The 23,028-nt window shown below is 40.7% G+C and overlaps 1 protein-coding gene across 2 annotated transcripts in view; it reads right to left on the bottom strand.

Moving 5' to 3' along the window:
- Nucleotides 1-23,028, bottom strand: part of unc5da (unc-5 netrin receptor Da) — a 260,842-nt gene that overhangs the window by 70,557 nt on the left and 167,257 nt on the right. For both annotated transcript variants that reach the window (XM_069673462.1, XM_069673461.1), the window contains exons 3-4: nucleotides 2,829-2,972; nucleotides 2,502-2,605 (exon numbers count right to left, since the gene is read on the bottom strand). In XM_069673462.1, coding sequence (XP_069529563.1) covers nucleotides 2,502-2,605; nucleotides 2,829-2,972 — 248 coding nt within the window. The remainder of the gene's footprint in view (nucleotides 1-2,501; nucleotides 2,606-2,828; nucleotides 2,973-23,028) is intronic.

Raw genomic sequence — 23,028 nt, 5'->3', positions numbered from 1 at the left:
CCGGAGAGGAGCCAGGGATTGGCAAACACCAAGTTATGAAAGTCTATGCGTGTGGCTAATTTGTTAGCTGGTGAATTAGCTTGTTAACCATCGTGTTTCTCACAGAGATTCTTTTATGATTATCTTGGATTATTTTTGGAGCCTGAGATGACCGTATTTGGACATGAGGGCGGAGCTGCAGAGGAATGAGTTGTTACCAAATGCAGCTAGTGCTAGTGCTAGCTTGGTGCATCTGTAATTCACTGTAAAATTTTGCTTCGCCAGCCAACTCCCTCATACGTCTGTCAGTATAACCAAGTGTTTAACAGGCTGTGGTTGTGGCTCAGTGGTAGAGTGGGTCGTCCCTCAATCGGTAGGTTGGGCGTTCGATCCCTGACTGCTACAGTCACATGTCGGAGTGTCCTTGGGCGAGACACTGAACCCTAAATGGCTCCTGAAGGCAAATGGTAAATGGACTGTACTTATATAGCACTTTTCTTGTCTTCTGACCTATTCCAACCAGGATCTATGCATTCATACCTGATGGCTACGCCCCCGGGAGCCATTTAGGGAGACAACCAACTCTACCACTTAGCTACAGCCACCCCCAAGGCATGGCTCTCGTGTATGAATGTGTAGATACAGATTGGAGATTGGCACTTCGGCCTTTGCCATCAGCGTGTGAATGAGTGTATGTATGGCTGAATGTGACATGTGTGAGTGGTCTGAAGACTAGTAAAGTGCTATATAAGTACAGTCCATTTACCATTTACCATACTTAACAAGTAATATTCTAGGCTACATGATAGCAACTTGTCAATCACCGTGTTTTAAAGGGACACACATGATTGAACGTGATGTACGAAAATGACGTAGTTAATCACATGAAAAGGGTCATTTTCTCTTCTTTACAATCACAACTCTTCTTGTAACCAGAGGATTCGCCTCCTGCTGGTCTTTGGGGGAAAAAATGCATGTTAAAGAAACTTCCTCATTGACTTCACTTTCCAGAGCCACAGGCAACCTCCAGTTCTTTTATGCAGTCTACGCTTTCACTGCAAAAACTGCAAGTGTGATTGTGGCCTTTAACATTCAATAACTTATTAGTCGGTGTATGCAAAGACCTGTCAATCATTGCGGGAGTAATAGCAGGGTTCCAGTCCTGTGCTTTGAAATTTGCCGGTAGGGCTGTCACTTTGTTTACGCTCAGTTCGCGGACTGTGTCTTTAAGTAAATGCAAAGCTTCAGATGCTTGGGCACACCGGCTTTGATATTGACATATCTGCCTACTGAGCCTTCACATGAAGGCACACAACATCAGAGCACAGCACAACACACACATGCACACACACACACACACCACTCTACTGGACCGCCCGCGAGAGCCTCATTTTAAATTCATAGTAAAAATTAAAATGGCTATGACAGGCTCTCTCTTTCAGACACATAAACACTGAGAGGAGGAAGAGAGGGAATGATAGTGAGAGCGAAATGAATACAAGACGTATAAATAAGTCATAGCTGTATAGGCTTTTACCAGCAAACAGAGAAGAGAGCGATGCACACGGATGGACATTACTCCCTCTATATGAATGCTCACTCTAACGTGGACAGAAGGAGCCGGAAAAACTAAACAAATGGCATCTTTAGCTCATCGACAGCAGCTCTTGCTTTATACTACTTTATAAGAAATTGTACAATTCCCCTGGTACAGAGCTTCATTTTAGTTTTGAGGAGCTCAGTTAATCTCTAAAGAAGCAGCTTATCTTTCAGCGTGATTATAGATACCAAAAATGTAACTAGGCTGTTTAAATAATGGACGTAGCCACTGTGGCTTTAACCACTGGCTTGTCGACTGCACATTGTAGCCACCTGTGGTTGCCGCCATATTGGTTTTCTGGAGCCAAAAGAGGAGCCAGGGATTGGCAAACACCAAGTTATGAAAGTCTATGCGTGTGGCTAATTTGTTAGCGGGTGAATTACCTTGTTAGACATCGTGTTTCTCACAGAGATTCTTTCATGATGGTTGCTAGTTGTATATTTTAAAGACTGAAGAAGCTAACCTGTCACCTGTCACTCAAATGGACCATGTCCCTAATATATAACTTTAAGCCTTAATAAAATGTAAACAGGTGAGTAAAACAAGATTTCCCCCCTGTATAGTTAGCTGTACAGAGCTATAGAAACTACAACCATTGTTTGTACCAGGCTGTAAACATGGGGCCTAATGGAGATTGACTCTCCTTTGGCGCCAGCCTCAAGTGACCACTCGAGGAACTGCAATTTGTGGCCTTATATTCTTAGTCCCGGAGGTTGCCGCTCGCAATAAACACATCAAATCAATTAATAAATATTACCCTGAACACTGGAGTAAACTGTTTTTGTGTTTGAAGCTGGAGAGTATCAAGACATTGAAGCATGAAGACAGAGTTACAGTGCAGGCAAACCAGACAGATGACGGCTCCTCTCCAGGCAACATGGGAGAAAAAATGTTACTTGTTTGAAGTGCAAGAAGCCCTCACCTCAGCCACAGGCACTCCCTCTGGGGGACGGCAGTGCAACACAATCATGCCATTCATAGGCACCTCGGTGCCTTGGGGGTCCTGCTCAAAGTTCTTCCTCAGGTCTGGGGAAGAAAGTAAACAAGGCTGCATTAAAGAACAACCACAACAGCATGAAAGAGCACCGAAAAATGCTATTTGTTTCATGTCTGACCTTCTCCCCCTCACTCATACATAGATGAAAAAAAATGATGCCTTCTACAAAATCACGGCACCAGTTTGAAGACGAATAACCTTTTCAGGAACAATAAGGTCAGCCTGGTATCAAAGTGACATTGAGGTGCTTACAGGCGATGCGGACGGTTGCCTTGCGGCTCTTGGACGTTCCCAGGTGGCTCCAGGCGACACACAGGCACCAGTAATCCTCCGGGCCGTGAAAGTCCTCCACCTGCTGACGGGAGACGTTGATCATCACCTCACGGATCTTCAGCCCTGCAGACAAGATTGTTGATTGCTCGGATTAACTTTCATTACATCACAGAGGTGATTAATCAAAGAGATGGAGATTTGTGGGGGCAGAATAATGAGTGAAATTTGAATCTGATAAGATTATCAGCAGTAAACAGATCTGCCATTTGCCAGGAGGAGAGGAAGGAGGGAACGGCGGTCAAGTCAAATTAATTTCAGGGTTTGGTTTGGAAAATGGAAAGTGTACTGTACAGAGGAGAGTCTCCTTAGACATGATGTGTTACAGTTGTAAATGTCATCATGATCTCATCACATCAGCTTGTGGCCAGTGTCATAGTAATTATCCTTGAGTTATTTCATTTGTCAACTCTGCAGGGAGTTCAACAAATAGCTGCCATTTTCCTCTGACGTCACACTCAGGTGGGAGGCTCAAATGCTGTTATAATGTCGTCCCGGTTTTGTTCTACGATGCAAGCTATATAAATGTAGGGCGTCTGACACTCCTTCTCGATTTAACAGCAACTGAAATGGCAAGGATAGTGAAAGTCTGGAGGTACACTGGGCCATGATTCAAGGTAAAACGACATATTTGAGAACCTATAAGCTACCTTATGCTAACAGCTAACGTTGGCAGTCAATTACTTCCTGGCAAACATTACCGTTAGCTAGGAATATTAGCTTTTCCTATTGTGCTATTTAACACGTTACAACAGTAATGTAAGATAGGAAGTGGCTAACAGATAACAAAACATTATAACATCATTTTGGTTGATGTTAGAGAAAAATGGCCGCCATGTAAATATGGTGATGGTGACTGGAAAACAAGTTAGGTAAAGATTAAGATCCAGAGGTGGTGTTGTGATGCTAATATCCACACAGCTTTCTGTATGCATCTATTCTTTATCAGCTAGCATAGTTTTTACATGCTAGCATGTATGCTAGTTCTGGCACAAGTGCCATATGGGCCATTGCTCTGTGTTTAGTGAGATGTCATTCAAATATATTATAAACAGGACAGAGGTTTATACTATCTCTAAAACTTTCATCAATCAAATTTGCTAGCTATGCAGGTTTCATCAATGTAGCCTACTTGCTAACAAGAAAGGATATAAATGCAGCATCTTGTACATCTGGAAAGTTAAAAAGAATCTATAAATAAGGTTATATACATTAACTGATAACATCTTTGGGATGAAATTGACCTTAAAACATTTGCTTGACTGCAAAAAAAAGGTAAGTAGTTTTCAAATATAAGGTTGTACAAGTTTGTGTGTCATGAAGCTAAAATCCACTGTTAATTGCATGTATCTGTTCTTAACCAGCTAGCATAGTTTTCTCATGGTAGCATGTATGCTAGCTCTGGTCTGTTAGGAACATGCGCCTTATGGGGCAATACTTAGTGTCCAGGCATTTGTCATTTAAATATATTCTTAACAGGAAAGAGGGCTATAATATTTCTAAAATTTCCATCTAGCAAATTTGCTAGCTGTACAGGTGTAATCAATGTAGCCTACTTGCTAACAAGAAAGGACACAAACACAGCATCTAGTACATCTGTAAAGTCAAAAAAATATATATAGATAAATACGGTTATATACATTAACTGACCACATTACGATGGAATCAAACTTAAAGACCCCCTCCAGTGAGAATCAAGTGTTTAACCTTGTAACCATCTCCATGTGGTGTTCTTCATGTGCTACAAGACATATCAGGGACAACATCAGCAGTCATCTCCATGGCTGGGCCTGTCTGCTTTTAAACTGCAGTGTACCAAGGACAGGCTGAACAACACGTTTTCAGATTGGCAGGTTTGAGACGTCACAAACCTAAGGAGCCAATCCCGTTAATGGACGGGGTGATGCTATGCATATCATTATGTGCAACCTATGGCAACCACTTCGGTGATGCACGAGCCAGCTGTATCATCGTAATTTTGGCAAACTCTCTAGTAACTACTAACATTAACATTACTATTACTAATAACAACATTTCAAGCAAGCTACGTTTTAACAAGTTGCCACTAAACGATGGCAGAGACGTGTTTTGTTTTCGGCTGTATGAAAGGAGAAACGTAGCACATAGTGGGCGGGGCCTATGCAGATTCAGGAATTTTTAATGAAGGAGAAGGAGGAGATGCCACGGGAGGATTTTTAAAGGTAATTAAACATATTCTGCAGAAAAAACATATCAGACACAATTTATTATTCCAAGCAGAACACTTTATATGTTATAAAACATAACTGGAGCTGCTCTTTTGTATGATGTTTGTTAGCTGTGCTACCACCGTAGCTCACAGTGTAACAATTTAACCTTGCACACACTCAAGTGGTTCAGCCGAAGAACGTCCTATTTTGGTGAAATTCCTCACCACTTGTTTTCTCCATTGAAAAACCTGAGTGGATTATGAGAGATTATGTTACATATTTCATTCAAAACGTCTTTGAGTACACAAGTGAAAAGAGGAAAATGTTAGTTGCGACTCTTCCCTCCTTTTATCCGGTTTGAATTCATAGAGCTGTCCACCTAATTATAAATATCGATATCTATCATAACTGCTATTTGACAAACCCCTGTTTCTAACTTCACTTTTGGCAAACAAATGGCCAGCAAAATGCAGGGTGTGCTAGAAATGCACAAAGTGAGCCCTCTTTCAGCATCTATGAAACATAATCCATTTACACACAAGTGACACTAAATGCTTTCCAGTGGAGGCATTAACTGAGAGGAGGAACACATCAGCCCGTTCCCGTTCTGAAGGAGAGCGTTAGCACTCATTTCTTTTCCTTTGAAACATCTGAAGGGGCTGTAATTTATGATGGCAAAGAGAAGCCAAACAATGCAATTAAATGATGCATGTGAACACAGACGCTGTCAATGACGATGAAATCATCTATTACTGCAGCAGAACCTTAACTTAATGCCACGCCGGTCATTCGTTAATACCCGTATATTGTCTGTGATAATGAGCTAGGCGTGAGACCAACACTTTCTGAGACAACCGATGGGAATTTTAAAAGCCCCGTGGTTTAATTATGCCCGATTTCTGTGCACAAAAAGATGACTGGCTCGGACCATTAATGAATGATAGGTGGCTTTATTGGGTGTCTAGGAAATTGCTGCTTTCAACAAATATATGTCTCTATTCAGGAACCCGAATTCAGACGGCCACCTTCAATGGATTTATTAGAATATGAATACAGAGTTATTAACAGCACATTTTTGGTTTTAATTCTGCAAACTTGTCACCCCCGGCAACATGCAATTAAAAATGCACACAGGGGTAATGGAAAGTGACAATAACAAAGATCCACCCCTTCAAAGAAAAAACGTGTTATTAAAGCTTATTGGGCACATTTAGGAGTGGAGGTGGTGCGGATTAAAAGGCAAACATAAGCAGCAGTGAGTTTTCAGTGGGCTAAAGTAAAAGCATAAGCAGAGCACAGCTGCCTAAACAGGCTTACGGAGCATTAAATTATAACACCACATATTTTGTTTATTGGATGGAGCGGAACTTCCTGTTATCTGTGAACACACTGGTTGTAAGTTTGGGAACTCTGTCATGTAGCATCCATTAGTGTCAACTTTTGATTTGTTTCTGGGTCTTGTTTCGTGACCCAGGGGTCTAGTAAAACAGATGCTTTGTGGAGGTTTATCAGCTCTCTGTAAAAAGCAAAATAATGTTCCTTCATGCCAGTTATATTCTACAGGGAGAGGAAGCGAAGTCCAACTTTTCTGCTATAACTTGCAACCAGGCTTCGCTCCATTCACGCTGATTACAGCCAGGCCTGTGTTGTTATTTTCCTTCCTAAAGACAAAGTAAAGTTGCAGAAGTTGTCGTCACGTTTGATTAGCAAAGTTTTTGGTAAAGATTCACGAAATATGACAGCGTAAGTAGCTCCGGCTAATTATATTTCATGGCTGGTGGTAACTGGTGTTACTCGCAAGGGCCTTGAGAAGCGACGATGACAGAAAGCAAACTGGGAAGCCAGTGGTGTACCAGCTTACAATGCAGACAAACAAACTCATATTGATTCAATGAAAAAGTCAGTCAATAATTGCTCATTTTCCACGACATGCCAGCTACAATATTGCTTCCAATCCTTTACCTAACTGCAGCTTTTACTTCTTTGTCTGTATTTCCTCTAAAACCGATTAGATTCAAGGTGAAACTGATTTTTGATCAACAATCTCCGTCAGCCGTAACCTTAGCGACAAGAACGTGTTTCCTGTGGCTGCTTCACAACAAAAGGCAATTTGTCACAGACAACATGTGCAGTGAAATGCTTTGTTGCCACCTTCAGCAATGCAGGCTTTGCATTAATAGAAAACATATCTGTAAATACAATTCATACAAACAAGTCATTTATACAACAAAACAATGACTATTTACACGGTTGGCTCCGGTTGTAACTCTTGATTTTCCTGGCTGACGGTCGCTTTCCTTTTTAGACTGTTTGCTTCATCTGAGCGTCGAGTTTGTTTCTTTTTCTCTGGATTTTCACTTCTTGTTGAAGTTTTATCTGTAGTCATCCATCTTTTCTTTGTTTGTTCAGCCATAGTAGATTACTGTTTACTCGCAACACACACCTGCAGAGACCGGAAAAGCAGCCGCTTAGCTCCGCCTACCCTCTCTGGCAGACCAACTTCTGCTGGGTGATGAAAACGCGTCACTAACTGGGCGCCGCTTGGGATTTTTTCCGCAAAAGTCGCCATCGACACCCAATCTGTTATACTGTGAATGCAAAGGCTTTCATGAGTGGGCCATAGGCTCAATCACCATTGTGTTACCTCATTCAGGGATAGATAGAGACTTAAATGTTAACTAATAAAACTAGTGAAGCAAAGAACGTCAGCTCAAAAGGAAAAGTGATGGCTAGTTGACATAATATTTGTGTAACGTGTGTAACTTTACTGTCATCTATTTGTAATTTCATGGTTTCCTTTGAATTCCTGATGTGTGGAGATGGCATGATGGTACAATATAAACATGTTGAACGGCTATTGCTAAGAAAAGCCAACCATAAGTTCAATCAAAGTGACAATACCTTTAATAATTAGAATTGAGTCAACTTTTGTTTCTAATCAGTTATAGATTTACTGATTATAGAACCTCATGATCATTTTGGGGTAATTTTCTCAAAAGCAGTAAATCAACACTTCAAAACTATTTTAAGCAAAGCTAACAAGTCGTGCCTAACACAAGCTTTTGAGAAAACTTGGCCTCTCGTGGCTTCTTGCTTAATTACGCAGCCCTGCACTTGTAGACGAGTCGTCTCTCTGCAGGCTTTCTGCCGTCCTGCCGAACCACAGACAGCAGCTTAGACACGGGCCGGGATTAAATGAAAACTAATAATGTGAAATGAAAGGTTATCAAAGGGAGCCTAATGGAGTAATGTAAAACAGAAATGTTCTCTGAAGACACTGTAATCCTCTGCAATGACTGACTGATATTATGTACAACAGGCGCACACACACACGCACACACTTCTCCTTTCCAACGCTGCAAATTAGAGACTTAATCAACACGCCTGATTAAGAGAGGCTGAGGCAGATTTAACTGCAGGAAAATAAAAACAGGAGATGATACTCAAGTGAGGAGGCAGAATTGTCAACACATCATGAGAAACATTCAGAGTGTTATTGAAGTTCAGCTCTTTGTGCTCAGTGCAAGTAAACAACTAGGAAGGCCTCTTGAACAGATACGAACATCATCGGACTGTTTTCAATGATATCTTTAAGAAGATTTGTCACAAAATCACATTAATTTTCACTCTAAAAGGACATGATACACACACACACACACACACACACACTGCTACAGTCAGCAGAATTCAGGCTTTACAGTGGCGTCAGATAAACCCATAAAATTGTTTAGAAATCCTATAAAAAGGAACTTTATATCCTCATAACTTCCAATAATTTCTCATCATCATCGTGTTTCCTTAGTAATGGAATACATTCAGGTTATTGTGTGAACTGTGTGAACTGCTAAAGTAGTGACACAGCAGCACAACTCTGCAGAACTTTTGCAGGTGTGATAAAATGTAAACAGATTTTCATTCTTTCTTTATTATTAATCCAGGAAGTCCCAGGAAGTATATGGGTAAGGTGCAATATTTGTTGTTTGTGGTTGTCATTTTGTTTGTTTTCATTGTTTGTAATTTATTAGTCACAATGTGGAGACAGCTAAATGTATGCAGAATTCAGTCCAAGACAAATTTCCCTACAGGGACAATAAAGTATCGTATCGTATCGTATCGTATCGTAGTGAATCAAAGCGTATCATAGCATATTGTGTGGTGGTGTATTGTATTGTATTGTATGGTATCATATTGTATTGTAGAAAAAACAAAAAGCTCCGGCACTCACAGGCTCTTATGCCGTCTTCATCATGCTGTTGTATGCTGTAGGTTGTAAGAGCCGAAACGCGTTCATCTGTGACCCACATTAAAGTCAGCGTTACTTGATCCTGTGAGTGCCGGAGCTTTTTGTTTTTTCGTGATTTCATTTTCTGCCGTGCACCCGAAACGATACTGTAACTTATTTTTGGAGTTGTGCGCGCTGCCACTGCTGTATCCATCATATTGTATTGTATCATATTGTATCGTATCTCGTATCTCGTAGCATATTGTTGCATATTAGGTTGTGTCGATATTGTATCTTATCTTATCGTATCATATTATATTGTATCTTATCGTATCACATTGTATTGTATCATATTGTATCGTATTGTGTGGTATTGTATTGTATGGTATCATTTTGTATTGTATCATATTGTATCTTATCGTATCGTATCGTATCGTTTTATATTGTATCGTATCATATTGTATTATATCATATTGTATCATATCGTATCGTATCATATTGTATCATATTGTGTCGTATTGTGTGGTTTTGTATTGTATTGTATTGTATTGTATTGTATTGTATTGTATGGTATTGTATGGTAACATTTTGTATTGTATCATATTGTATCGTATCGGATCGTATCTCATCGTAGATATTGTATCTTATCTAATCGTATCGTATCGTATTATATTGTTTCGTATCATATTGTATCATATCATATTGTATCATATCGTATCGTATCATATTGTATCATATTGTGTCGTATTGTGTGGTTTTGTATTGTATGTGTTATGGTATTGTATCATATTGTAACGTATCATATCTCATGGAATCGTATCGTAACAAACCGTAACGTATCGCCTTGTATCGTATTGTATCTTGTACTTTATCTTTGTACTTTGTGAAACAGACAGGCCTGACCAAGATAAGACACAATTCTAAAATAAAAAAAAAACGAATCACTGAATACATGATTAAAAAAATCCAGTTTTCTAATTAGCATTTTGATTATTCAGTTACAGTTTATTCTAAGAGATGAAGTAGACTTAGGGCTAAAAACCCACATGTGCAGATTGTTTTAGGAACAAAATTAAGAAATTCAGGGAGATTTTATCCTCCGTTTTTACCAGACCAGTTTTACAATATGAGTTAGAGATTAACAGATCCTCCGCAGACGACGTGACAGTAAATGAGAAAACATCACGTGGATTTAGACCTGACAAGTTAAAGGTAGGAATTGTTTGAAAAGTGCAGACAAACTGGCCAAAAGAGCTTTGAAGAATTTGGCTAATAGCTATGTAATTTCTTTTCCATAGACTCTTTAAACCACCGTTAGACTTATCTAGGACGCCTCCAATTATACACACAAAGAAAGAGCCAAAAATCCTGCAAAATGGCTCAATGCAATTATGACTTTCAGACCATCCTATTTTAAGCTTTAATTTCCACCCGTAACATGAACAGTTATTTTCACTTGGACTCAGTTTTGAAAGTATTGTTCAACTTTAAATTGTGTTTTGAAGTTAAATTAATTCAGGAACATAATAAACAGAATGTTATTTTGCATATTTTGTTGCCAGCCATACAAACTAAGTTTTATGAATGTAGGACTAAGACATACAGACACATGTAATATAATATATAATCTAACATAATCTAACATAAGCAGAAAAACTGATATTTTTGTAACAAATGCCAAAACATTGAGGTCTCGTCTTTAACGAGGTTGCATCATTTAACTTCATTTCTATTACCTACAGTGCATGCATCTGGTTTCAGAGCAATTGATACATAAATGTGAAACAGTTTTGGTTCATACAGGCCTCTTTGTGAAGAGTGAGTGTAGAATTAAATATTCTTGTAAGCAACTGTTAAAAATAACCACCCTTCCACACCTTCATATTTGTCTTTGATGTAGCCTCTAAACTTCAGTAAGTCCTTTTTGATGAGCAATAACGCTGCTGGATTGTGACAATAGCCTGGAGCACAGTGCGGGCTGGGGAATGGATTTAGGCATGTTGTCTCCTAATGCACAAAGTCTTTTTCACAATCAGACCTCCTCATCTTTATTAATGACGAAGAAAACAGAAGAAACAACAATGAATAAACAACAGTTTACTGTGCCCGATGCAATGTTTTTTTTTCTGCTGAAAGAAGGCGAACTGAGTCACAGAGGGCGGAGTGAGAAACAGCTCCAAAGATTCACTCCACAAAAGCACAGAGTGAGAAACATTTCTGATCACTTCACAGAAATAATACAGTAAAACAAAAGAATGTGCTTGTCTCATCTCATTTCATACAGCAAAGCTAGAGCGGCAAAAAAATGATGTTAGCTTTAATATGTACAGAAAACTAAAGAGCTTTTGAGGCAGCATAATAAGCAGGTAAAGATTTTTATTTGTTTTTGCATTTAAACGAAAAGGTCAAAATGTTGAGAATGCAGTTAACACCCAGTATTAGTGTTAGGCAAAAAAAACCATATTGACCTTATTCTTAAAATGCAAAAAGATAGCAGTTTTTTTTTCATATGCCTGGCACGAATACTGAGTGTTTGACTTTATTCATGACATTTCCACTTTCTTCTCCAAATCGGAAAAAATAAATTAATTAATAAATAAAATAATAAAAAACTTGTTTGTTCCGTTTTACTGTCAAAATGCAAAATAATAATAATTATAATAATGAAATAATAAAAAACTTGTTTGTTCCACTTTACTGTCAAAATGCAAAAAAAGAAAAAAAATTATAAAAAATGCAAATAAAAACTTTTTTGTTCCACTTTACTCTCAAAATGCAAAAAAAAAAAGAAAATGTAAAAAATTAAATAATAAAAAACTTGTTGGTTCCACTCTACTGTCAAATTGCAAAAAATAAAATAAAATAATAAAAAGCTTGTTTGTTCCACTTTACTCTCAAAATGCAAAAAAAGAAAAAAATCATTAAAAAATACAAATACAAACTTGTTTTTTCCCTTGTGCCTAATATTAATCCATGCAGACAAATGTTAAACAATGAAAAATAAAAAAAAGCTTTTTTTTCAATCAGTTTCCACAACTTTTTTTCTTTTCTTCTTTTTACACATTATAATTATTTATTCAGTCCACCACAAATAGAAGAAACACATGTGAAAAACAAACAAAAAAAATACAGTAAAGAGTGACATTGCCTATTTGGCCAATTAGGATCTCCATAAAAACCGCCACTTTGACTCTCCTTGAATCAATCTCCTCTTATCTGGAGTTAAATGAGACTCAGCTGTGCTTCAGCCAAGAATACTTAAAATCAAATTCACCCTCTAAAGGCATCAAAACATAAGTTAGGGAAGTCATAAAGGTAAACATTCCCTTCTTTGGATTATAGCAGAGATTAAACACAAAATGTTTCTCAAACATCACAATTTTATAAACGTTGATCAGATTGCGAAACCAGGGGCATCTTCCTCTCAGCATACATACTAAATATTATGTGATACTGGGAAAGGAGAGAGTTAGCCCTATGACCCGACTAATGAACACATCCTGACATGACAGCTTCACTATTGTTTGTGTGAGTGAGCAGTCGTGAGGTCTCTGCTTAAGGCGAGATAAACAATGGACAGAAACCAGAAAGACTCTGACTCGCAGCTTCCCTCACATTTGGAAGAGATCAGAGAGCTTAGCCTCTTTTCCAGGCGGCCTGGAATGACTCTGTGTTGGAGAAATTATCCGTTCACTGCTCGGTCATGTCGATGTCACGCGGTCACCTCTCTCGATTCAGAAACACAAACAGCCGTTCAAGCTCCTGTCCCTAGATGCCTTGTTTCCTCGTGTCCTCTCTTTCTGCTGCCTTCCCTTCGGGCTCATGCCAGTGGCTGCTGACAGAGCGCCACAAAACCTCAACAACAAACCTACAGCATCCTTGTCCTTTCATGCGTCTTTAATGTAGTCTCTATAAAGGAATCTGGAAGAGATACACCAATGCTAATGCTAACGTATCAGCCCACGTTTTTTTTCTTTCTTTCTCCGTCTTTCTTTTAGTCTGTCTGGCGCAGGGGCTGGTGGTGTGATTTTTCCCAGCTTTGGCTCATTGTTTTGCCTTGGCTGAGTCTATAAAAAAGCCCTGAGGGGATCGGGCGGTGCCAGCTACAAGTGGCTCCAGATCCAAGCAGCTGAAACCGACTGGTCTCGCTCCGCTCCACCAGGTCCATGATGTCTCTGTCTGTTGTACTTAAAGCCACTGGAAGAACGGCTTTAAAGAGTAAAAATGCACATATAATGTAAACGCTGAGTCTCACTGAGCATCCACAAAACTCTGAGTGAAAATAAACATTCAGCACTATAGAACCAGAAGCCCTGCCATCTGACATTTATTATTTTAAATAAGTGATTAGTAAACAGTGAGAGACAAGAAGCTTTGCAATCCACATCATTGTTAGCAGTTAGCATACACATGCAACGTTAGCTTGCCCCAATTTATTTCAAAGCTAGGAATGCAATGCTAAAGTAGAAAGTGGCTGAAAACAATGTAAACATTTCAGATGATTTTATTGTAAATGCCACAGCTAGAGCAGCCTCGGTGCCAACATAGACCGTGTAAATAATGGACGTAGTCTCAGTGACGTCACCCATTGGTTTCTGAAGAAGCGTTTTGAAGCCCGAATTGCGCCTGGAAATGCCAGAGCCGGCTAATCCAGAGGTGGCGCGCGACTGAGTTGAAACCTGTGGCTGAGCTTTATGGGCGGGCTGCATGAATCAACCAGCTACGGCTAAGAAGCTAGGCTATATGCTCCTCAGCGTAGCTAGCAGTTATCAGCAATAGACAGTATAAATAATGAATGAGTTAGTTTGAGTTCATGTTTCCAGCAGAGGAGATTCTGTTTGTGACTGTGACTGACTGCAGATGTTTATTTATCAGAGTAAAGAAGTGGCGGGCAAGCGAGAGACAGCGGCGAGTCGACACGTGACGGGAATCTTAAAATAACCTTCTCATCGCTAAGTCCGCTGTAATCTCTCCGGGGAAAAGCCAACAACTCCTGACTCGTATTTACTGGCTGACGATTAAATAAATGTTCGATAAACACTGAACAGGCTATAAGCCAGCTATCGCGAGCACAGATACCTGTAACTTAGTGCTAACAATATATCAATATAATAACACTAGCATTTAACTCACTGAAAAGCTGGAGCTCAGACTTCTTGCAGAAAGTTCCATAAACACAGAGAGAGAGAGAGACAGAACATTTGTCCAAACTTTGAATGAAAAAATCCCCAAAAGGCTCCAACAACACAAACAGGAGAAGGTGTGTCTGTGTTGACGTCTAGCAGACAGCCAGCAGGATCCACCTGTCAATCAAGTGATCCGGCCCCTATGATTTAAGAACAATAAAATTAGCTATTTATAACAAAACCAGGCTATAAACATGTTTAAATCTGCTGTTATAATGGGCATTTTCCCATCTGATGTTATGTTATTTCTTGTTTTCTGGAGCCTCAAGTGGCCACTCGAGGAACTGCAGTTTTTTTACACTTCCACATTGGCTTCATTTTTCAACATCGGAGGTTGCTGCTTGGCTGCACTCCCATTTCTAATGGCCTTTAACTTCCATATACTTCATATTGTACTGTACTGTATTGTTTATCGTATATTTCCCTTACACAAGTTATTTTGTATTTCTCGTTTTTGTGCTGTAACTTTGGAGAAACCTGGCACAAGAATTTCCTTCAGGATTAATAAAGTTCTATTCTGTTCTATTTTATTCTATTCTTTCTTTCAAGTCACGGGATATTGAGGGAGAAGCTGTAAGGCTCTTGACTCAGCAGTTCCTTTTTTTATTGCATCATGTGTTTGGCAGTTTTATTTCTCTCATCTGAAGATTGCAGAGCTCAGAATTGTCTGGGAGCAGGATATGAAGTACAGCAGTCTGTCTCCCCGCGTTGTAAGTTCACACCCTGTGCTTGACCCCATTCACTTATGGGTGGAACTTACAGGTGGGCAGAAGACTATTTTTAAAGTCAGGTGCATTTACTGGGCTCCTGATTCATCCCAATCTAAGACAGTTTCCAGTGAAATGGTTTTGCAGAAAATAATGTGTCAAGTGCTCTTTCTGCAAGCTAAAACATTTTTACAAAGAGTAGATATGTCTGTAAATATATAAATGATAGGTGATGCATGACAGCTTTAATAAGCGAACTTTGGTCATTAGGGAGGCAAATTAATGTCGAAGCTATAGCCGTGTTTTTAGCGTTGTTGCACCAGGCACAACGGTATTGAATGTGCAACTCGCCATCAATGCAACAATTAAAAGAAGTAAATAGCAGCGGTAAGGCACAACAATAAGGTGGCAGGGTCAGATGTGCAAGTGTGCAATAATAAAAAGGCAAGGTAAGAGTGGAGACGGGAAACATTACGAATAACCTGTAACACCCCTGTGCACTAACCTAGGATTAGCAGCCGACATAAAACCATCGAAAACACAAACATGAATTTTTATTTATTAAGTTATGTCAACGTCAGACACTTCAAAAGATCCCAGTGTTTCTGCACATGCTCGAGTGGAGTCAGTCCTCATGTCAGAATTATGTCTGATGTCATTAACACGGATACAGACGTGGCGGATTCAACATTTCACACCTTACACGCCAGCAGGAGTGAGGGTGTCGAGGCCTTCAGCGAGAAGTTGTAGTGACAGTTAAAGTGTTTCCTGTGTCATAGGAAAGAATGGCTGTCGACGAGTTAAATAACACACACACATTACACACACATGCCAAAATAAGCTATCCAATCAGTGTGCAGCCTTGTGTCACTCTGCAGCCAGAAACCTAGCTTTATCTTTCCAGAAGGTCAGCTGAATGCTCTCGCCCCCCACCCACACACACGCACGCAAATATGTTTTATGTTTATATTTTATTTTTATGTGTGTTCTTAAATTATGTTACTTATTGACACACAATATCTTCCAAGTATGATATAAACACCATGTACTTATTTTAAACAACGATTTCAGGGGCCGACAAATCATGAGCCTAAACACAAACAGAAATGAACATAAATACGTTTAAATTCAAGTCAAAGCAGTGTCACCTGAATTTAATTAGTCATTAGAAAACTAACCCATTAACCTCCCCTTGACTCAGCAGCCCTGCCTGCCCGTCCACTCATGCAGAAAGAACGAAGGTCCTGGATGTCCAGAAGCTTATGGACTCATTTGCACTAAACAACAACAGCTACATTGTCCTTCTGTAAAAACAACACTTCCTGGTTCTGTTGTTGTAATCAACATTAATCTGTTAAATTGGATGCGCAGCAGGGTGCATGCGTTTTTGTTTACAATACAAATATGACTAATATTGTGACATTTATGTTAGTTACTCGTTTGTGTGTAAACAGTTAATACACACTCGCTGCACTTTGCTATTATTTCATTACTTTTTTTTCTGACTGTTGGTGAGAACCAGGTGAGAACTGTAGTGCTGGGTTTAGCCTCCTTTATTTCCAGTGTACATGTGATACAGCTAAGTGGGCTTATGGGATATCTGGGTGCCTGTGTGTGTGTGTGTGTGTGTGTGTGTGTGTGTGTGTGTGTGGTCTGCAACAAACCATAAAGCAGAAATCAAACACTGTCTCTCTATTACTATCACCACTACTGCTTAGCTTAACAAGAGTGTACACATAGAGTTAAGTCTTAAAGCACCACACTGTTAGCATAACTTAGCATAAGTTTCAACAAGAATATAACTCAAATTACACCCTGGGAAAGCTAAACTAACATCCACTCTGTCACCACAACAAAGTTAAATGAAGGTGCATACATTACTGTTGTAAATGAACATGTTAGCAATGCAGTTATATATACATTTGTTAGCTAGCGTGCTAATCGCCAATGCTAACCCCTCGCATGTTAATCACAACTTCTTAACACAATGCAACAACTCAAAGGATTTACTTACTTAGTTCGTAGGGACGCACACGGTTCAGAACACTAGTGGTAATTCAGGCAGGGAACTTAGACAGCTAACAGCTAACAGCTAACTGAACATAGCTTGTCCCAAGTGAAGAGTCCTGGTTGACGTGACTCAGATGAGGGGGAGCTATGAGGTCATCAAACATGGAGCCTTTTGTACACTGACATTGTGATAGACATTTAATCCTTTATATTCAGAGCAAAACGGGACGCATGTATTCTTGTTTACACTTTTTCAGTTCAAGTGTGCGCACAGTTGCAATCCTCGTTGAGGCTCGCTGCACTGCTTCTCATTATTAATTTTATGCCTGGCGTTCCGATCGTCCGTCCGATTTCGTCCGAAACAGCACCCATGTCTGATTTTGCATTAGACATGCACTTTTCATTTGGATGTATTGTGTTGTTGTTGCTGGGCGCTGTCCGGTGCTGCAGGGTGCTGAAGTCTTGAACCTTGACACAAGAAACTTTTTTGTCCTTGCCTTTAGTCCGTTGTTTTAAGCTTTTATTTTGTTGAAGAACCGTAGGCTAAATTCAATTAAAAACTACATTTATATTGAATGTGCTTTGTACCAGAACTTATAAAGAAACTCTAATGTCCTGAGGATTGTTATTCTCTTAGCATCCCTGCGTGTTGGTCAAGCTCCCCCTGAGCACCGGTAGAGAAAACATCCTGGCGCCGTGCCTGATGGATGGATATTACGTCCATAAGAGCCTGAGTTACAGAGTTAGCAGGCTATTATGGATTTCCGGTAACTTTAACGCTACAGTGGACTGTGATTTTACAAAGTTCGCTTTGTCTGAGGGATCCTCATGAAGCAGCTGTGTACACAGAGTGTGACACGGCGTGGGCCGCGGGTCTGATGTGCACTCGGCTTTGGGGAAATGTTTGTGCGATGTGACATTGCGGCATGCAGCTCAGCATGTGGGGGCTGCGAGGCCTGGCTGAGGGCCAGACTCAGATGAACCCTGCTAGACAAGCGGAACATGCTCCCAGCAACATCTTCAGTCTGGTCCCAGCTGTGTGTGTCATACTTAATCCCCGAACCAAAGGGACGCATTACTCCGTGCATAAAAAAATCATGATAATTCAGCCATTAAAATGCTGCGAGTCCTTATTTGTGTCATTCCCCCCCACTCGACTTGTTTATGTTTATCCAAAAACCGCGTGTCTGCTTATTAGGAGCAAGTTTAGCATACTAAGTGGATTTCACTCTGTGGGCCACTTCATTTGTTTCACTTCAATTTCTTTATCTAATAGTCGGTGACACTGAGAGACTCCGAGGCGTCTCGCTTTCCCCCCACCAGTCCCCACCTTTCTGCCTTCGTCCTGACTCCATGATGGTATCTCTCAGCTGGCTCGGATCAGAATACACAACACTGGAGTCAGGCTTTTGACAGAGCGTCAACAGGAACAGATATCCATACTTCCCCCTCTCTCCACCTCGCATTCAAACGCCTTCCCTCGACCGCTATCGCTTCATCGCTGAATCTGCAGGAGCTTCTATCCTCTCCTTCAGCGTGGTATCCGTTTTCAGCCATCTCCCATCGCTCCCTCTCCATTTTCCAATGTCCTCTTTTCCCCTTCTTTCTCTTATCTCTCCATCGGGGTATCATCCTTTCAGCTGAACTCTATAAGCACAGATATCCCCTCTGTTCCACCTTCCTCTCCTTTCACTCCGTCCTTCAATAATCGCCTCGCTTCTATCACTCATTTCCATCTCTTACAGTGTTTCAGAGACAAAAATAAAGTTGTCTTCTGTGATAGGTCGGATTGGTTCAGTGTTTCGTTTTCTTTGGAGTTTTAAAGAAGGCTATTCCCCTGTAAGTGAAACAAACGGACTGATTTACTGACTGTGAAGACTCGATACAGCCTCCTAAAATCGTTCTAAGGAGTTTATCGGCGGGAGCCGTTCTCCTGAAGGGAGGTTAAAATCTGGGTAGCGATGATTACATGGAATATCCAGCTGAGCCGTGTCTGCCTGTGGTTTATCGGAAGGCTTAGCAATCGCAAAGGGATAACACTGTTGCACTCAATTTGGAGATGCACTGTAGTGTGCAGCAAGAATCGGGTTGTCCAGGAAGCCGATCAATGCGCCTCATACTTCGACAAAATCCAAACTTAACCAGGATAAAATAGATGATCTTTGTGCTCCATTTCTAGAAGAAAAAAAATGATTTCAGAGGCTTGTGCAACAAAGTAGATTTAGACGTAAGCGATATAGCCTGATGTTTAACTCACGCCTACGACAGAGGATCAAGGATCAAGGATGTCTTCCCCGGGGGGCAATTTGTTTTAAATAAGTTGTTAAATAAGAAACCCACAAATGGTTAAAACAGGCAGCAAAAAACAAAAAAACAAGCTATTTAAAAGGTCTGTTTCAGTCTGTTGGTCCTGCAAGTCGGTACAATGTAACGGCAGCCAGAAGGAAGCAGCAAGAACTCAGTAAAACGAGGATGTTCCGGATCATTCAGGACTGACCGGGCCGTTTTAAGAGTCCTGAGTTTGAACACCTCAGTCGGGTCATTTTGCAGCAGGTCTTCACCACGCCCATGGATCACTTGTTCACGGGGTGCAGCGCCATCGTAACATATAGTGCACACCTTGTCTGCTCAGGTCATGTTTGAGATAACAGATTAACCTGTACGAAAGCACAGCCGACCGACCAATCAGGCGTTTGGATCCTGGAGCTCGAGCATGGATAGTAAGAGGGGTGGAGGGCAAGAGTGTTCAGAGACCAGCAGATGGTTTGTTGTATGAAAATCATTCATTGTGCTTCACTGAGATCATCCTTCTGCATATATTGTTTGAAGCTTTAAAGCCTTGTACTTGTTTTACATATAAGATATATATTTCAGTCAGTTTACAGCTTTGGATAAAGTTTTTGTGTTTATGTTTTTTTCGATCCCAAGTCTGTTTGACTCCCACATGGTCACAGGTGAAAGACTCAGAATAGTCTTGGGCCGATTTATACCCCCTGAAATTGGAATCTGATCTGGCCCCTTGGTCGATACCAATGTTTGGCTGGGATTATCTGATTGGTTCACAGATCGAGTCTCAACCTTCCGAAAGGCTTGGAGACCTATCACTGTTCACCCCATGAGAGGTCTATCAATCATGTTTGACATTAATTTTAAAATCTAGAAGGCAACTGAGAGACAGAAGGAGACGGAGCAGTAAGGGCCCGATCAGACAGAGCGCGTTTTGCAGGCTGTAAAACGAGAGGCGCACCGCACTGCCTGCTTTGTTAAAGCCTACAGTTAAAAAAAGAGCTGCTCGCTGCGCCTTTTTTATTTTTACTGTTGTCAAGGCAACAACTGAATCATTAGCTGTCATTAACCTAACCATTATATCGTAAACTGACAGAAGGCCCGCCTCTCCTTTCATCCGACTGGACAATGAGAAAAAACGGCCATGGTGTCGGGCACTTTTCTGCTTTGAGTTGAAGTTTTTTTCAACATGCACCCTGCTGCTTTTAAACTGCAGTGTACCAAGGACAGACGTCACAAACCTAAGGAGCCAATCATGTTAATGGTCGGGGTGACGCTATGCATATCATTATGTGTAACCTATGGCAACCACTTCGGCAATGCACGAGCCAGCCGTAACCATCATCATAATTTTGACTACTGACTACTAACATTAACGTTAACTACTGCTAATTACGACATTTCAAGCTAGCTAAGTTTCAACAAGTTGCCGATGGCAGAGACGTGTTTTGTTTTCACGACGGAGGGGGTGGTTGGATGTGCAAAGTGGGCGGGGCCTATACTGATTCAGGAATTTGAATGAAGCAGAAGGAGGAGATACCTTTTTAGATTTTTAAAGGTAATTAAACGTATTCTGCAGAAAAAACATATCAGACACAATTTATTATTCCAAGCAGAACATTTTATATGTGTCCCAACATGACTGGAGCTGCTCTGTAAGATATAACAGCTGCTGGCTGTGTTGCTTTAAGCCTGGATTACGTGACAACATCGTTGTTTTTGTCCACTATAGTTTGCACTTTGTGAAATATGCAGCCTGACTAGTTAAATTCTTTTGTTTATGTGTTTGTGGTTTGTTGTAAATATTGCACCCTTTATGTGAAGGCCAGATCAGGACAGCCGGGGTTGATTTACCGACTAGATAACGACAGTCGTGACCATTTAGTCTGATTGTTTTTGTTCGGCTAAGTGAAGCCAGATAACTAAAGATGTAATGGGTATGCTGAACTCGCTCCACAGCGCAGGCCTCAGATAAGAGACACAAAATGTAGTAAAATACTGCACTTTCCTGTCAGAGTTTAGCACTTCTGATCCTTTTTCTCTCCCATTTCACTTCCAGTCTCTCAGTACAGTTCCAGGTGTTGTCTTGCATTAGGCCGGACATCCCTTCACAGCCACAGGGACGGCATAACAATATCTGAGAATGGACTGGAATATATTCTCCGCAGACAGCGCTCTCCATTTGTGTTTATGTGCGGCGGCCATTACTGTCAGCCCTGATCAGCCTCTTGTTTCATGGCATCTTTAGTGCTAAAGTGAGGGCACACAAACCATAATGACACATTCTGATGCTTGTAAAGCCAGAAACTCTGTTTGCTGAACATCCTAACATCCACTCAGGACGGGTGAAACACTCTCTCGTGTGTGTGCACAATACAGATTGGCGCTTTTTCCTCGAACAGTTACGCAGACCCACCGGGAAACTTGCAACCACTACAAAGTAATGCACAGAAGTGCTTCTAAAATGAGAGGGAAACTATCTTTATGTAAACAAACTGATAAAATCCTGTAAATTCAATTCCTTTTACTTACTCAATCCCCTCTCCGGCTCAACAGATGTGGACTGCGGCAAGCATCCTCCCTCTGGCCGACTTTAACGGCTTCCCTCTGCTCTCCCTCTCGGTGTCTGTTAGTGTTTTCAATAAAAAGCAGCTACCATCAAGCTAACGACACTCTGAAGCTCAAAAATGTAAGAAGAACTTGTGAATATGGAAAGGAAATTACTAGTGGAAAATGTACCTGAGTAAAAAAACCTGCCATGTCTTTACAAGGATCACCGACTTCACTCGTGATTGAACTTTTGTACTTTGCAGTAAAAACACTCATCGCAGATGTTCTGTTTTACAGTTCTGTCCATAAAATGTGCCCAGGCAGTGAACCCGAGGTGACCTTTTTAAATCACTGGAAGCATGGGCGGGAGATAAACCCACAATGTGTTGCACCAAAACCAAAGAGGCCTTCAATCCAGTCGGGGTCGTCTGGGGTCTATTTTCATTGTTTTTAATTCGCTGCAAGACAGTACAGCCTCCCCGAACACTCTCCTCTTCTATGCATGTTTCTTACAATTAGATCTCAAATCCAAGGTACCTTTAAGGCATGCATACTAGATTAGCAGTATCACCCTATGACTGTATATAAAGATGTGACGTGTCTCCACCTCCTCTCGTTGTAAAAAAGTGAAGCCTTCTTGCACATTGGGAGCCAGAGTCTGAACCGTAGACATCGGCTGGTGGAGGTGCAGTATTGACGTTCCGCCCTTCTGCTAGCAAACCACACATTTAACTTACAGATAAAACATCAAACACCCCTCAGGTGGGCTCAGTCTGCAGCTGAACATCTTGTGTTGGTCTGAAGCAGATAGTTCAATGACTGTAGTGTTAGTTACGTCTCCTCTCCATCCTCTACTCTGCTACTCAGGAACAGAACGCTGCATGAGCGGTGTCAACACAGCTGTCAATCATGAGGTGACACCCCCTTTTTATAATACAATAACTAATTAAAAATAAGCGTGTCAGTAAAATG

This window comes from Semicossyphus pulcher, unplaced genomic scaffold, assembly GCF_022749685.1.
Source record: "Semicossyphus pulcher isolate SPU_LCO1_2020_fin unplaced genomic scaffold, fSemPul1.0.p SCAF_22, whole genome shotgun sequence".
Lineage (NCBI taxonomy): Eukaryota > Metazoa > Chordata > Actinopteri > Labriformes > Labridae > Semicossyphus > Semicossyphus pulcher.
Note: the sequence above shows the minus strand (reverse complement) of the source record. Positions and strands in the feature narration are given on the sequence as shown.